Below are 16,575 nucleotides of genomic sequence, written 5' to 3'. Positions count from 1 at the left end.
AGCAAACTACATTTCCCAGAACTCCTTGTTGGATTCCTTCCAAACAGGTTTACCACTGGGAGAGCCTGTTGGTGGGGGAGGGCAGGAAGAGGGAGGAAAGAGGAAGGGACTCACTTCCTGTTTCCAGCTGAAGTCTAAATCAATCCACTATCAACAGGTAGCTATCATACTACCCTCATTGTCACCCCTCAGAGGTCCCACTGCAGCTGCATAATGTCCTCTCAGTGGCCTGAACATGAGATGAACAACACTCTTCTTGGGAGTACCAGCCTTGCTTGGTACATGGCCACTTTTCCTGATTATCTTGCAGCTATATTAGGTCATGTGACAAAGTTCTGGCCAGTGGCAAGGGAACATAAGTGATATGTACAGATAGAAGTGTTTGATACTACATAGATTATGCTTGCACTCACTTTTAAGAGAGAGACATGAACTTTTACCGACGGAAGCCAGTATTATTTTGAACCTCTGTTAGAGTGGCTTGAATCTGTATCCTAACTTGTATCCCTAATGTGTGACCCATGAAAATTAGCCAGGCAGCACCAGTTCCAAAGAAGCTCACACTCCCCTGCGGCTGCTTCTGCCAAGGTCACTGATATTTCCCTTTGCTAAATCTTGTGGGTGTTTTCTTCAGTCCTTGTCTTAATCACTCAGTGGCACTTGGCACTCATTCCTTCTTGAAACCCTTGTTTCCCTTGGCTTTGTGGCATCCCATGCTCTTGGTTTTCTCCCACATCTCTGACCCTCTTTCCTTAGTCTTTTTTCTTCTTCCTCCTGTCCCTTAAATGCTGGTTGTGATCCTCTTTTTATCTCATTCTACACACTCACAGCCTGAGTAATTCACACCATCTTGATGCTGAGAACTTCCAAAATGTTGGTCTAGCCTGGGTCATTGTTATGAGCTCTAGACTCGCAAGGCCAATTGCTTGGTGGGAACCCCTCCCCCATGGTTATCTCATGGGTCCCTCAAGTCCAACTTCTCCTTCACTGAACTCATCACCTCTTCTGTTCCTCCTCCTGGGCTCCCAGGCTCAGTGGTGGCACCACTGTCTACCTGGCTGCTTAGCCTGAGACCTGGCTCCGTCCCAATTCCTCTCTCTCAGTCTTATCATCCCCATCCAGGCAAATCATTGATTCTGTGGACCTACTCTTTCGGGTGTCCCTCAAATCTCTCCACGTCTCTCTGTTCTCACTAGCACTACCTTGGTCCACCCTGCCATCTGCTTTCCTCCTCCACTCCTGCATTCTGAGTCATTTTCGGCAGCACACGCATCCTTAAAACCCCTCCACTGGCTTGCCAGTGTCCTCAGGATTAGGTGAAAAGTCTTTGCTTTGTTTTACAAGGCCCTTCGCTATCTGGCCCCCTCATTACCTCCCTTGCTCTGCATGCTCCAGTCCTGCAGAACTACACACAGTTCCCCCAACAAGGCCCTGCTCTGTTCTTCCCACACACTGCTCCTCTGCCTGGGCCACTCTTCCTGCTCCTTGTCAGCAGGCTTGCCGCTCTCAGGCTCAGCATGGACAGCTGCTTCTGAGAGCCTTCTCTGCCTACCCAGGCTGGGTGGCTGCCTCTCTTTGGTGTGCCCATGGCAGCCCAGAATGCCTGGTGGACAGGGAGCCCTCAGCAGGCCGTACTGCAGCGCCCTGCCCCCGTCAGCCTCCAGGAGCCTGGAGTCCAGGAACATCGAGGGTGGTCCTGTCTTTCTCACCCTTGTCTCTCCAGCCCCTAACACAGGGGATGCCTGACCCCAAACTAGACGAGTTACTTGACCTCTCTGACCCAAGACAAAATGGGAGGAAAGTGCTAAATTTCCAAGATTGGCCAGGGGATGAAATAAGATAAATATGCAAGTCTCTTATCTGGGGGTCTGGCTTGGTAAATATAAAGTTCTTTTTTCTTTTCTTCCTTTTTCTTTTTTCTTTTTCTTTCTTTTTGAGACAGGGTCTTACTCTGTCACCAAGGCTGGAGTGCAGTGGCATGATCATGGCTCAATGAAACATCGACTTCCTGGGCTCAGGCGATCCTCCCACCTCAGCCCCCTGAGTCTCTTGGACTACAGGCGTGCACCACCATGACTGGCTAATTTTTTGTATTTTTAGTAAAGACAGGGTTTCGACATGTTGCCTAGGCTGGTCTCGAACTCCTAGGCTAAAGTGATCCACTTGTCTCAGCCTCCCAAAGTGCTGGGATTATAGACATGAGCCACCATGCCCAGCTAAAAGTTCCTTTTTAAAATCTGCTTGTTAGATACACTCATAGAAAGGTAACTGGCCACAGAAGGGAGAGGAATGGCAGTCCATCCAGGGATCACTGGAGTGTCATATGAAATGTTATAGGAATCACAAGCCTTAGAACTTGAAAGGAACCCAAGGATCATCGAGGCTACTTTATGCAGGTAAAACAGCCACCTGTGCCCATCACATAGCTGGGGCACAGCTGGAGACCCCAACAGAGAGGAGAGCTGATGGGTGACCAGAAATCAGGCCTCTCCACCACGGCAGCCTAGCTAATGGGTCTTGGCTGGAAGCTAACAGGAAGGCCTCTTTCCAGAAACACTGTAAGCCAGTGTTTCTCAGATTGCTGGGTGTAATTCATAGGCAGATCATGAAATCAGTTTAATAGCTTTGACCAGCATTAACCTATTTATGCCTAGCGTTCCCTTATTGGAACACTAAGTCTGTGAGAGTTATTTACATCCTACTGCTTAAGGTCATCGCCAAAATCTGATTTTTTACACAAAAAATTTGCAACCTCCAGCATAAATGGGTTAAAACAAGACAAAACAAAACAATACCAGAATGGAAAATAGTGCATGATCTGTACAGTATAGTTGTAGAAAACTTCTTGTTTTATCATTTGATGTCATGAAAGTCCCTGCTGTAGATAAAAGATGGAGCTTGTGCTTCTGAGTGGTCATGCTCAACAGGGTGGGGAGCCCAGGGGAGTGGGGAGTGATCGTATAGACAGAGGTGGGTGGGGCCAGTGTGAGCCTGATGGTCAATTACTTCTCATTTCTAGGGAAAATTGAAGGAAAAGAAGGAGGGGGATGTGGAGGGGAGAGAAGGCCTCAGTAGAGTTTGCACTATTATTAGGGCAAGTAAGCTGCTTCTGAAAAGAAGGGGTTTGCAAAGCCAACCCGGGCAAAAGCAATCTGCTGGAAGAACTTCATCCCCAGCTGACACTGTGGGAAGGACCCCATGCAGAAGCAATAGGGCAGCCTGGTCCCATATCCTCATGAAATGCCTCTTATAATTGTGACATCTTGCAATTGTGGAGGACTTTACACTTTTCGGAGTCCTAGCCCCTCATTTATTTCTCGTAAGACCGCTGGGAGGTGGGGGGATGGTATCATCATCCCACTTTGGAGATGGGGAAACAGGATCAGAGTGAGCTAAATGACTGCCAGATCCAAAACTAGAATTAAGACCTCCTAGTTTCTAAGTGGACGCTCTTTCTACACCACCATAATGTGAGTGTTCTGTGTTTACGGGGTGTATTCAAGTCCATGACTGCCCATTAGAATCCCCCCAGAAAATTCCAGGGCTGGCCTGAGTTGCTCCTTAGACCAGTGAAATCAGACTCCTGGGAGTACGGCCTGGGCCTCGGGATCCTTTAAAGCTCCATTTGGAGAGCCTCGGGCACAGCCAGGTTGGGTCCATCTCCCAGTCCCCCAGCCTTGGCCCAGCCTGGCAAAGCTGCCCAGGAGGTCCCTTGGTGCCCTGGGCTCTGTTTCACTGTTGTTTTGTAGAGCAACTTCTCAGTGATGCTGCCACTGGGCCCCATCCTAACAGCTGAAGTCCCCCGGGCCCTCCTGAGAGGAGGTGTGAACTGGAAGATGGGGAGGCAGGCGGCTCTGACAGACAGAAAGCAAACAGCTCAGAGGGGTGGCAGGCTGCATTTTATTCGTCGTTAATTTAAACACCCTTCAAGTCCTCTCTTGGAATGCTGCTCAGAAAAATAGATGTATTGTTTGAGAAACCCTGCAGGCTTGTCCCGCATGCTCTAGCCCCCTCCTGAGAGAACAGATAGCATAAAAAATGATTTGTAAAGCAAGGGGGAGCTTCCTTAGGGAAGAAGGGGAAGGGGAAGAGGGTTTGGGGCCAGGTCCGAGTGCAGAAATCCTCAATGCATGAGACTAGCGTGGAAGGTGTAGCAGTTGTGCTCTGGGGTGCCTGAAAGTGCCAGAGCTGCTTCAGGGGCAAGAGTCCAGGCCCCAAGTCCATGCTGATGAGCCCACCCTGGGGGTCAGGAATGGCCTCAGCAGGCCCTCCCTCCCTCCCTCTCCACCCTACAAAGTGAGGAGCCTTGAGTCACCACCAGCACATTATACAACAATACAAGAACCCTGCAACAGATAAAGCCCCAGCGCCTCTTCTGGACTCCGAAGTGCCCTAGGCTGGCTGTCTGGCTGTGCTTTCCAGACAGTGTGCATGTGGAATTGTGCTTTTTGTTTTTTAAGAATGTAAAAAGTTACAGTAAGATCGAACCACAGGGCCCGTCGCTCCTATGGTCTCTGCCTGACTGGGCTGCCGTCTGCCTCAGTTCCCCAGAAGCTTCTCCTTTGGCCATGAGGGCTCAGTCACCCCTCACCCCAGAGCCCACAGGAAGAGGGGGTCTGCTGGGAGGCCTGTCTGAAGGACGGAGGATCCTGGGTCAATTTAGCAGCTATTTTCCAGGGTTTGGCTTGGGTTTGGATGCTGGCTTCTGTGTGAAACCTGAATACATGCAAATTGTACATAAAACTCCCCCAAGGCAGAGAGGGATTTTCCAGGCCCTGGTATATCTCTAGAGAGTTAAAAATGGGAAATCTTTCTTCTTAAAGTGGCCCAGACTGAGACTTTTCCTTGGGGAAAAGGGTTAGTAGCTCTTTGTAAGGCTGGTGTGTATGTGTGTGTGTGTATATATATATATACATATATGCATGATGCTGTGCAAATGCCCAGGGCTGTCTGGCATTTTCCACAAAATGAGAGCCTGAGATTGCCTAAGCCTTCTGATGCCTTCTCCAGGCCTGGAGGCACTGCTTCATTCAGAGGACACAAAGGCCTGACCACCTGGCTTTAGCAAGCTAGGACACCCAGGGTGGCTTCTTTACCTTTCTGCTCAGCTCTGAGAAGGCTGCTAGCCAAGACTCTGGATTCTCTGTGGCCACAGCCATATGGTGAGGGCCTCTTGGAGTTCATTCAAACTTTAAGGGAGCCCCACAGCACCGGCATGATGGGTAAGTCCAGGCCTAAGGTTAGGAAGCAACTCCTGGAGCGTGAGGAAATTGTAGGCTACAGTGAGCTACCAGTCGTGGGCAAACTGGAGACCCCCAAGACAGTGAGAGAGGCCACAGCATCTGAGGGAATGGAGCTCTTTCTTGGCCTGAGGTTCAGAAGAACCTGCACCAAAGAAAGGCATCCCTATCAATGTCACTGTTCCTGAAATGATGGGAGAACCACATCCCTGCTTCAGGGAAGCAGTCCCTGGCGTCTGGGGCGCTGAGCCCTTTGGCCTGAGATGAAGGATGATGGTGTGATGTATCATGGCAGTGTGACTGAGACTGGATTGGGGGATGGGGACAGGGGAACATAGGCAAAAATACACATGTGCCACTGGATCCTGAGCTGCCACTGTACCTTGGAGGACTGGCGTTTCTCTGAGAAGTTGGGAGGTGAGAAGAGGAAGGGTCTCATTTTCCTGCCCCTTGAAACCGTGCTTACGATTCCTTTAGAAGATTGCTCAAGCTGCCTCCAATTGCCTCTTTCCAAAACCAAAGCATAGGAAAACAAGTAAAAACAGCTGAGGCTGCAGCATAAGCAACTTAGGATAGAGTCTAGGAAGCACCGCCAACAGAGAAGACTGCCAAGAAACGTTTTGAGTTTTTCTTCTCTGGAGGTGGGTCCTGGTTCCTCCCATGGAGACCAGGATTCTGTGTAGTCCTGCACGCTGGGCGGGGGATTGCCTGGAGGTTTCTTTAGACCTGTCTAGCTCACACAGTCTTGATGCCTGGGTTTTAGGCTGCTGTACTGTTGCTGGGGCTCACTTCCTGTGGGTAGGCTGTTATTTTGCCTGCAGATCAAGTCCTCACTGTCTAGATGCCTCTATCATGGGGATCTCTTCTTCCCTCTCTGGATGGCTCTGATCCCCAAGTTATTTCCTGTTGCCTAGGTAACACCTCTAATTGGATGCCTTTTAATCGTTCCCTTTTTTAAAGGGATAAATGTGGATTTTATATCCAGGTCCTGTCAGAGGGCCCTGCCCTAGAGAACACGTGCGCCCCTGCGTGGGCAATCCCTTCACTGTGACTGCAACCATAGCTTGGATGGGGGGCACTCACTGGGCTGGTCTGACAGTCACAGTGAATCCTGAAAGCATGGTTTTCACAGGAACCCACCTTCAGGATTTAGCAAGACTGACCTCTCTCCTGGCCAGCGCTGCTTCACTGGCTTCACCCCAGATTAGGGCCTGTGTTTAAAAACCAATCCCAACTCAAATCAGAAATTACCCAAAATAGCTGGAGAGTCACTGAGATCTCAGGTAAGCTTTCCCTTCCTGCCATGAACTAGAAGGGGAAAGAAGAGTTTGACATTCAAGTTTGACTCTAATGCTGGGTGCGTGAGCGCATGCGTGCATGTTTGTGTGTGTGTGTGTGTGTTCCAGGCACATTTGCCAGGGAGAGAGATTTCACAGCATGGCTCGAGCTGGAGGCGGTAAGGCGGTGCTTTTCTAAGACTTCCTATCAGAAGCTGTGCATACTGGTGGGTCACGCCGTGCCTGTATAAACTCTGGCACCTGTTCTTGCCCTCATCATATATGAGAAAAATGGGCAGAGAGAGTGTTCGTTTACACCCCCAGACCACCATCCTTTCAATGAAGCCTGGGTATCTGGCCTTCCTCCAGGTCAGGGACCCTCTATGCTGCAGAAGGCAAGTCTGGGAGAATCTGTCCCTCAGCCTGAGAGCAAAACTGTAATCCTAACATTACTTCCATCCACCAGTTTCACCAGCTACCTCCCTCCTGCCTTCCTCTGCCTCCAATAGGCTGTGCATGGAGAAGACAAATCCTCTTGATAAACAATATTTAGAAAGGGATTCTATCTTTCCTGACCCCAAACACATCATGGCCTCTGGAGCCAAATACCCTGACATTTGCAAGATGGCTTCTTTTGGGTTCCTGGTGCTGCAGGCCCTGGTTCCCAAGGACGCAGCTGGCAGAGGTGCCTCCTTCAGAGGAGGAGGAGGAGAAGCTGGAGGGCTGCGCCCGGCAACCCCATGATCTCTTAAAGGGGGAAAAGTTGAACTGATCAACAGTAGTTAAGAAAAAAAAAAATCCACACCAACAAATAAATATCTTGTCTGAGAAGACTCAGATATTCCTGGTTAATATTGAAAAGCACTGCTGTGGATGAGCTTGTGAAAGAAAGGACGGCTGGGGGATTCAAGATCTGCCGATCCGAGCCTGGAGATCAGCCAGCTAAAAGCCCAGCAGGGCTCCTGCAGCCTCAGCACTCCCCTCCTCACAGGTGCCCTGGACCGCCCACCATTAGAAGTAGCTGCCCTGTGCTCTGTGCTAAATGGACTAACTCTGAGCTGAGAAAGGCCAGCTAAGCCCCTCACCACTGCAATTTCCAGATCTGGGGGAAATGCCACAGTCCGCAAGTTGGTGCTATGTTTCATCTCATTGCATAATACTACACCATTCTCTGTGTGTAGTGGCTGTTCTATATATATACACGGGGAGGCAACATATGGCTGTCCCAACCCCCACCTGTCAAAACTGTGACTATATCACTTCTGACGACCAGAAGGAAGCTGCTAGGCTGGGCCAGGATTCTAAATGCTGAGGAGGTAATTCAGAGCCACGAAAAGTTGCACCATATGCTTTGGGGTTGCCGGCTGCTTCTGTGCATGGGGACGGGGTTTAGTGCCAGTCTGCAAAACCCTCCTCGCTGCGGTATGCCCTGGGTGTGGGCCTGGGGGGCCACGTTTTCTCTCCCTGAAGGAGAATCTGCTGGGGGCCACGGTTCTCCAAGAGGGGACTCACAAGGAACACAGGCATCCCCAAAACCTGCCCTTGATAACATCAGGCCTGGCCAAATAGTATTTCTTTAAAAAAATTTTTTTTTGTTTCATTTTATTGGATAAAGATTAAGAAAGCGCCAGCAGTGACTGAGAGAAGAGAAGCAAACCACGCCCGGCGGCCCCGCGGCCTGCTGAGGGTCCCCGGCGCGGGCGGGCGGGCGGTCTACCTGGAGGCGCTGGTCTCGGCCAGCCGGTTGTTCATGATGCCCAGCGCGCCCACGCCGCCCGAGAAGCCGTTCTGGCGCGTGTTGACGCACACGCTGCGCGGGTAGCCGTTGGCCGTCTCCGACAGCTGCTTCTGCAGCAGCGCCAGCGACACCTTGTTGGAGGCCGTGAGGTCGCGCATGGAGATGAGCTCGCCCGAGAGGCGGCGGCCCTCGGCGTCGCTGTCGCGGGCCGCGGGGTCGGCGCCGAGCGCGGCCAGGCGGCGGCGCAGCCGGGAGCCCGGGGTGATGGCATTGCGCCGGGCCAGGGGCGCGCCAGGAGCCGGGCAGCAGCGCGCGCAGCAGCGGCAGCTCAGCTTGCGCAGCATCCAGTTGAGCACCTGCTTGATGAGGATGGAGATGACGTTGAAGAGCGAGTAAATGCAGCACACGCCGAGCAGGATGAAGAGGAAGTTGCCCAGGCGGTAGAGCCCCTGGTTCCGGTAGGCGGCGTGCTGGCTGCTCACCAGGTCCCCGAAGCCGATGGTGCTGAAGGTGACGAAGCAGAAGTAGAGCGAGTCCACGTAGTCCCAGCCCTCCACGCTGGTGTACATGGCCGAGGCGCAGCAGGACAGCAGCACGGCGAACAGGCCCAGGATGAGCAGCACGTGGTACACCGAGGGCTTCCAGCCCGCCAGGCTGTCGGCCTCCGAGAGCGCGGAGCCGCGGCGGAAGGTGGCGGGCAGCAGGCCGCTGCGGCGCAGTTGGCGCTCCCGGCAGGCGCGCATGATGAAGGCCAGCAGCGAGATGATGCGCTCCAGGAAGAGGTTGAAGAACAGGATGGTCCCAGCGCAGCCGAACAGCCCGTAGGCGATGAGGAACGCCTTCCCGCCCACCGTCGCGGGGGTGGTCATGCCGAAACCTGTGGAGACAGGGCAGGGTCAGCGCGGTCCTGGCCGCGCAGGTGGTCCTCACTGGGCGAGGGTGGGGGGTGTGGGGGCGGGGGCATGCAGGTGCTTGCGCGGCTCCTATCTCGAGTGGCACCACTCAGGTGGAGGAAAAACAGCACTTAGTCATTTATCTCCCTTGGTGGCACTTAATAGGGTTCCTGATCTTGGCAGCCCCTAAACTGATGGAGGAGACATGGCCCTTCATCTTGGGGACCTATAAACCCAAGTGGTTGGGGCAGGTAGTCACTAGGAAGGACCCATGATGACACAAAAAATAGAAACCACTGCTGCACAGGTGCAAACCACTGAGCTACACACAAAGCCAACAAGGGACACCTGCTCTCCCACTCCTCCAAATTTTTTTTTAAAAACTGTCATCTTTATTTTAGTTCATAAATACATTAATATACTAGTCTAGGTGAGTTTTGTTGGGTGAATTACAAATATTTACATTAGAAATCAAAACCAACATAGATCTCTTCAAAGATATCTAGCTTCTTATGTGCTTGTGCACTTTTTATACCAGTCTTGTTACTTGGAAACTCCACTGCCTACTTGAGAATGGTGAAAAAAGCCAAGTAATCTTAGTGCTGTGACTAATTTTCACTTTACAGGCACTTCGAAAAGGCCTTTGGTCAAAGGATCATATTTTCTTTTTTGGGGGGATAGGTTCTTTGTCACCCAGGCTGGATGCAGTGGTACAATCATAGCTCACTGCAGCTTTAAACTCCTGGGCCCAAGTGATCTTTCCACCTCAGCCTCCCAAGTGATAGGACTACAGGTGTATGCCACCATGTCCAGTGAATTCTTTGTTTTTTTTTCTAGCGGCAGAAAAAGGACCATATTTTCTTAGTCTGCCAACATTTCATGCCTCTGGAATTGGGCCTAAGGCCAAGTGGGTAGTCCGTCACTTCCCTAGTTCTTACAGTGTGAATATGGGGTGACAAGAGAATGTGCATTTCAAATCAATTCCCAGATGACTCCAAAGTCTTCCATACTAGAATAGCAGACTTTTCTGTTTAAAGGGCAGTTTTTAAAGAGTTGTCATATGTGCCCAATTTTTTTTCCCAAGTGTGCCATAGATTTTCGGTCCCTCCCTGTTATTAAAAAAAAAATCAGTTTACCAACTCTGCCTACTAACTAAAGGACCCCAAAATTAAGTGTCAATGCTCAAAAGTCAACTGCAGCTCCTCTTCTTTCCTCAAGTTATTTGGAATTGTGAATGAATCCGAGCTGAACAACTGTTGACTATGAGTTTTTCTCCGAAAGCCTGGTTTTTAAATGTAACCTGTAGTACACCTGGGCAGACAGCCTTGTTAGGGAAGCATTCCATAGGGCTTTGCCTTAATTGGGATTGTTCACTCTGGGACCAGGTAGAGTGCAACCAGGTAGCTAGAGTTAATGGTCTCTGAAAAGAGCCTTGTGAGGCTGACAAAAGGATTGTTTGAGAGTAGGCCACCCACACCCTTCAGAGACTGAGCATGGCTCTGCCATTGGGTGCCGGCTCCTTCTCAACCAAGGATCACCATCAATCATCCTTGCTCACACTTGTGGCCAAAGAAAGGCTCTGGCCCAGCTGGGTCCTGTGCTGCTGGTATATCAAATTGCTTTGTTCTGGGAGGTCTACACAACTGCGTATTGCTTCAGGCCCTTATCGTTGTTAACTTACCACTTGTTCAAAGCACAGGCTTTAAGGGTGTCTTTATCAATTGATTTCTGCAGAAGGTGTGGCTGCCTGCCAGTGTGCTCGCCCATGCCATCCAGGGCAGTGCAGAGTGGCAGCTCTGCCTCTCGACTGAGCTCCCTGCCCAGTGCTGACTGTGGTCTGTGGGACCCGTGCTTGCCTGACTCTGGTTATGGGAGGAGGTTTCATCTCTTGGTGGAAAGATTCACTCACTGCTTGGAGTCTGAGCTGAAAAAATGGATCATTTGTCTGAGCAGCACCATGATACCGTTCAGCAACTCTGGCAGCGATCAGGGGCGTCCCTGTTTAATTTGTGCCCTATGGCAGAAGGGCTACCTGTGCCCTGCCAGTGGGGTGGGGCCAGCCGTGGGAAAGTGGAGAAGAGTTTGTCCTATGTGGCTTACTAGTTTCCTAAACAGACTATAGAAAATATTTCTTGTAATACTTTCAGAGTACATTCCTTAAGCCTTTGTGCTAACAATCATTTTCTAGACTGTCTGAAGGAAATGCCCAGTTGCCCGAGTGTGGTGTTGATCTTACGCTTAATGACTCAGGTTAGGGGAAAATCTTATGATGTTACCCACGTTGAGGAAGATGGATTATGTCCCTAGATTTACAGAAAGTGAAAAAAACCAAAATAGCTGTGTAACCGAGAACTTGATAGAGGGATTTTGCTACATTTTAAAGCCACACTCAAGTTCTTGAGTTTATAAAGAAATCAGCTCTGAATTTACATGGCTATAAGTGGAGTGGGATTATATGTGTATATTTATAAAACGTTTTAGACCAGTAACCTAAATGTCTAACAACACAACTAAATGATTGTCTATTCATAAAAAGGAAAACTATACAGCAATTAAAAAGCATGAACCATAGCTACTTGAAACAACATGGATAAATCTCACAAAAAGAATGTGGAACAAAATAAGCTGGACACAAAATAATACATTCTGCATTATTCCATTAACATAAAATTCAAAATCAGGCCAAACTACAGCCTTTTTTAGGGATGCATGCATGGTTGGTAAAATTATAAGGGAAAGCAAGGAAGTAATTTTGATAGAAGTCAGAATTGGGATTTCCTCTAGAGCATGGCAGGGGGTAGTAGCTGAGAGGGGACATAGGGGACCTCTGGGGTGCTAGAAATGTTTTTGTTGACCTGGGTGGTAGTTACATGTGTGTTAGCTGTGTAATAATTTGTTAAATTGTATGTTTTGTGAGTTTTTTTGTACTCATAGTGAGAAAAAAATTTTAAATTTCTAGACTGTTAGAACTCTCAGATACCCAATCCTGACGTATCCATCACTGTATAGGTGAGGGAGTAGGGGCTGAGGGGCTGTGACCTGCATGTTGGGGACAGACTCCCACCTCTTTGTCCTGGCTTCAAGCCTGGTGCATAGACCAGTATACAGAACACTGCATCTACTCACTGAGGGAAAACAAAGTCTCTTATAGAAGGATAACTCTGTTAAATTCCTAAGGTAATTGAAAATCCTGGGCCTGGAAAACCAATACTTTGTCTAACTAAGAAAATATTGAATTGGATTTTTCAGCTAAAGCCTCAAAGCTGAGAACAGTATGTGTACATTTCTCCCCATTCTAAAGAGAAGTTCCAGACACATCCATGCTGGACTTAATAAAACAGCAAAACAGGTCTGGGGCTAGCAACCCCCCACACCCCCACCTCCAGGCTGTACGGAAAGGCTGGGGATTGATGGGATCTTCCATCAGTTGGGAAGTTGTTATGGGTAGTTGTTGTGGCAGTGGAGAGTGCTGTGGATTCTTTCACTCACCCCCAGGCCAGGGGATGGTTGGAGCAGGGAAGGTCAAGAGGACTTATGGAGTGTCAGCAAGAGAAGAGCCTGGCAGCTCACTTCCTAGCTGGCTGGGCACAGCCGCTCACAGGCCTACCCAGAGTGGAGCATGGTGAGGGTTCTGGGAGAACCCGGCAGTGTCCCCTGGAGTCCAGAGCTGTGCTGGAGAGTTCTCTGGGTGGGAGGCTGACTGGGGCAGCCCCCACAGGCAGGGGAGGAAGAGGGCAGTCACGGGGGCCATCTGTACTTCGAGGGCTTGCTGCATCAGGAGATGTGAGGGTGACATGGGTCACCAGAGGGTGACAAGTGGATACTGAAAGGAAGAGATCTGAAGAGACTGCTCAAGAGGGCTGCCTGCTGGAGCAATGGGGCCCTAGGAAGAAGAGGCTGAGGGGCAGAGGGCTGGGGATAGCATGAGAGGGAGTCACAGGAGGAGGGATGGAGAGGGCAGTGCCCACTCAGGGAATGGGGCAAGGAGTGGTCCCTGTGCAGGGCTCCCAAGGACCCATAAATAGATGCCATGAAAGCACATATGCCTGTTCTAACAGGGAGCCTTGCAGCCCCACCAGCAAAAGTTAAGAAGGAATGATAGTGGCTCCAGTGATGTAAGATCACCCCCATGCCCCATCCACTGCGGGTCCCCTGAGCCATGTGTCAGCCCAGAGCTAGAGGGGGAGGCTAAATAAGCTCTGATTAGAAGTGAATTTGAAGATTTGATTAAACAACTGAGAACGAGTCTCAATCTTAAAACTGGTAGTTAATTAACAACAACAACAACAACAACAAAAGAGGCCGGGCGTGATGGCTCATGCCTGTAATCCCAGCACTTTGGGAGGCCAAGGTGGGCAGGTCACTTGAGGTCAGGAGTTCAAGACCAGCCTGACCAATATGCAAAAACCCCGTCTCTCCTAAAAATACAAAAAAAAAAAAAAAAAATTAGCCAGGTGTGGTGGCGGGTGCCTGTAGTCCCAGCTACTTGGGAGGCTGAGGCAGGAGAATCGCGTGAACCCAGGAGGCGGAGCTTGCAGTGAGCCGAGATTGCACCACTGCACTCCAGCCTGGGCAATAGCGTGAGACTCCCTCAAAAAAAAAAAAAAAAAAAAGAAAAAAGAAAGAAAAGAAACAAAGAAACTGGCTGAGCCTGGTGGCTCACGCCTGTAATCCCCAGCACTTTGGGAGGCCAAGGTGGGTGCATCACTTGAGGCCAGGAGTTCGAGACCAGCCTGGGCAACTTGGCGAAACTCCGTTTATACTAAAAATACAAAAATTAGCCGGGCATAGTGGAGTGCGCTTGTAATCCCAGCTACTTGGGAGGCTGAGGCAGGAGAATCGCTTGAATCCGGGAGGCAGAGGTTGCAGTGAGCCAAGATCGCGCCACTGCCTTCCAGCCTGGGCGACAGAGCGAAACTCCGTCTCAAAAACAAACAAAAACCCCAAAACACAAAAAGACATAAAAACTATTTGGATAACTCTAGCATCTGCCCAAGATGTTAAGGAATCTAAAAGGGAGTTCTTAAAGACAATAGATGAGACAAAGCCATTTCCAGTGTCGGCCCATTTAATAAACTGGTTCCACCTGGATTTTCTCTTCATTGTGGTGAAAGCCACCACCTAACAGTGCTGGCCCTGCCTGCATCATCGCATGTCATCATGACAACCTGTGGGGGAGAACAGCTCCATTCAACAGATGCAGAAACTGCAGGTTAAAGGGTGAAAAGCAGTTGCGAAGTCCCCACAGCTTGGAAATGGTGGAGCCGAGACTGAAACCCAGGTGTGCTAGCATCTAAAGTTCATGCTCTTTCCACCACATTAGACTGTATTCTGAGGGCACCAAGGAAGCTCCATTTTTCTTAAGAAACCAAATTGCAGTCCTCCAGGACCACAGCCAGGGGAGCTTCTTCGTGGGAGAGTGGCTGCTGCTCAGAGTTGTGACTCCCATCCTTAAGAGTCCTCTGTCCTCTCTGGCCCCCTTTCTACTGATCATTGCTGCCCCCTTCACAGGGGAGAGGGGCCATGGCCTATCCCCTAAAGAGTCTGCCAAGGTAGACTCATAACCTCCCCGTGGCACAGCTCAGACAAGCTGGGCTATTTACATAAGACTTGACCCAGGGCTTGAGGAAAGTGCGAGGAATGAGGTGCAGAGGAGACTGCTGCTTCTGGGTGACAGTCTGCCTGGCTGACCACAGCTGGGGTACTCATTGGCCTCTTGAGGCCCCCCACAGGCCTGCCCTGCCTGACCTACTCTCGTGAGGCCAAGGCCATCTCCTCCACTCTCTGGGGGCCTCTTCTGACTCCTCCAAACTCTTCCATGTCTGGACTCCTGGCTTCTGCCCAAGGCCATCTATTGGAGTTTGGGTTTCCAGTTGAGGATCTGCCTTTTTCCTGGATGACCAAACCTAGAATGTGACCGGCCTCATGCTCCCTCCTCACAAGGGTGTGGCTTTATCCGAGGGCCTCAGCAAGGCAACCAACACCAGACATGAAGCTGGTAAGACCAACATCCACCTATTCATTCCTTCAGCAAACGTTTACTGTGGACAGCATCAGGTTGGCAGTATCATGCAAGGCTCAGGAATATGGTGGAAAACCAGACAGATGCAGTTCCTGTCCTCAGTCTCTAGGCTGCCTTCCTAGAGGCCCCTCACTGGGTTTCTTAGCAGTTTTGTACAGATCCTACCCCCTTTGCTGCCAGCAGGCTCACCTCTGGGACAGGGCACATATAGTCTGGGCCAGAACTTGTCCTGGGGTCTTCTTACGGCCCTGGTTCAGCTTGCATTCAGCATAACAACTTAGCTAGGGAGTGCTGCAGGCCCCAAATGATGCTAAATACTAGACTAGCTGTGTTAACACCATCTGCCCAGAATGAAGGGACAGGTGAGGCAGAAGGGTCTCCGACAGCGCACAGGGCAACCAGTGAAAGCATCCTTACTGTCCTGTTCCTGAGGTCTCTCTGTGCCTGCTTTACTGCCCTTCGCTTTCCTACAGAGCACACTCAGCTCAGCCTGGGAGACAAGGTGGGGGTGGAGGATGGTCCATCCTTCTTCCGCATCAAGGTCAGTAGGTTCAGAGCTCTGGGGGGGTGCTGAGACCCTGGGACAGGCTTCCTGCTGAGGGCACTGGGGCCTATGCTTGTGCCACTGCCTAGCCAGTTGCCTCCCAGAGTAGAGAAGCAGTCTCCCAAGCTCTTGCAATTTGTGGGGAGCCAAGCTGCTCCGGAGAGGGGCCTCAAAGCTTCAGCCAGAGAAAAGGCAAACCCAGCCACCCTGAGAATCTCCTCCTCCCCCTCAATCACACCCTGCAGAGGCGTGATCTGTCCCTGGGTTCGCACCAAGCCTGCTATTTTGTTTATGCCACAATTGATCTGCCATCCCAGTTTGCAAAGAGCAGACACTTGGGGGCTTTATTATGCCACTTTGACAAAAGCTGTGAAGCTCGTTCCCACAGCCTGTCTGGTGCCGCCTTCGCAAATGGGGCCCTGGTGATGGGGCCTTCGGAGTTCAGCTCAGAGAGCATGGAAGTGAGATGGAGAGGCCAGCACTGATCTGTATCGTGCAGCCCTGGGCAGCAGCCTCGGTTGGGCCCTTGACACACTCCTCCCATCCAGGCCCCCAGCCACCCTGTGAGGGAGGCACTATTACGCCCAAAAATGCAGGCAAGGAAATGGGCTGAGGGAGGGGAAGCATTCACTGAAGTTAGTTTGTACGTGGCTGAGCTGGCCCTGAAGCCCATGCCCTTTCCACTTGCCAGACAGATGGGAAGTCTTGACTCATTACCCGCTGGAAACTTTTCCTGCTGGGCTCTGCACTGTCAACTGTGAGAGAGGGAAATAAAACGTACTGTACAGTCCAATCTGGGATACTTCTGAGAGTGAAAGTGGCTCTACTAGTAATTACCCCAGGACAGCATGTATAAACCAG

At 50.6% G+C, this 16,575-nt stretch overlaps 2 protein-coding genes across 2 annotated transcripts in view; one reads left to right on the top strand and one right to left on the bottom strand.

Annotated features, from left to right (window-relative positions):
• Positions 1-16,575, top strand: part of MSH2 (mutS homolog 2) — a 130,239-nt gene that overhangs the window by 107,703 nt on the left and 5,961 nt on the right. The gene's annotated exons all lie outside the window — the stretch shown is intronic.
• KCNK12 (potassium two pore domain channel subfamily K member 12) overlaps positions 3,884-16,575 on the bottom strand; it is a 54,871-nt gene continuing 42,179 nt past the window's right edge. The window contains exon 2 of the mRNA XM_515460.9: positions 3,884-9,132. Coding sequence (XP_515460.2) covers positions 8,231-9,132 — 902 coding nt within the window. The 3' untranslated portion in view covers positions 3,884-8,230. The remainder of the gene's footprint in view (positions 9,133-16,575) is intronic.

The sequence above is a fragment of the Pan troglodytes genome, chromosome 12 (genome assembly GCF_028858775.2).
Source record: "Pan troglodytes isolate AG18354 chromosome 12, NHGRI_mPanTro3-v2.0_pri, whole genome shotgun sequence".
Classification (NCBI taxonomy): Eukaryota; Metazoa; Chordata; class Mammalia; order Primates; family Hominidae; genus Pan; species Pan troglodytes.
The sequence above is the reverse complement of the archived record's forward strand: the minus strand, read 5'-3'. Positions and strand labels throughout refer to the sequence as shown.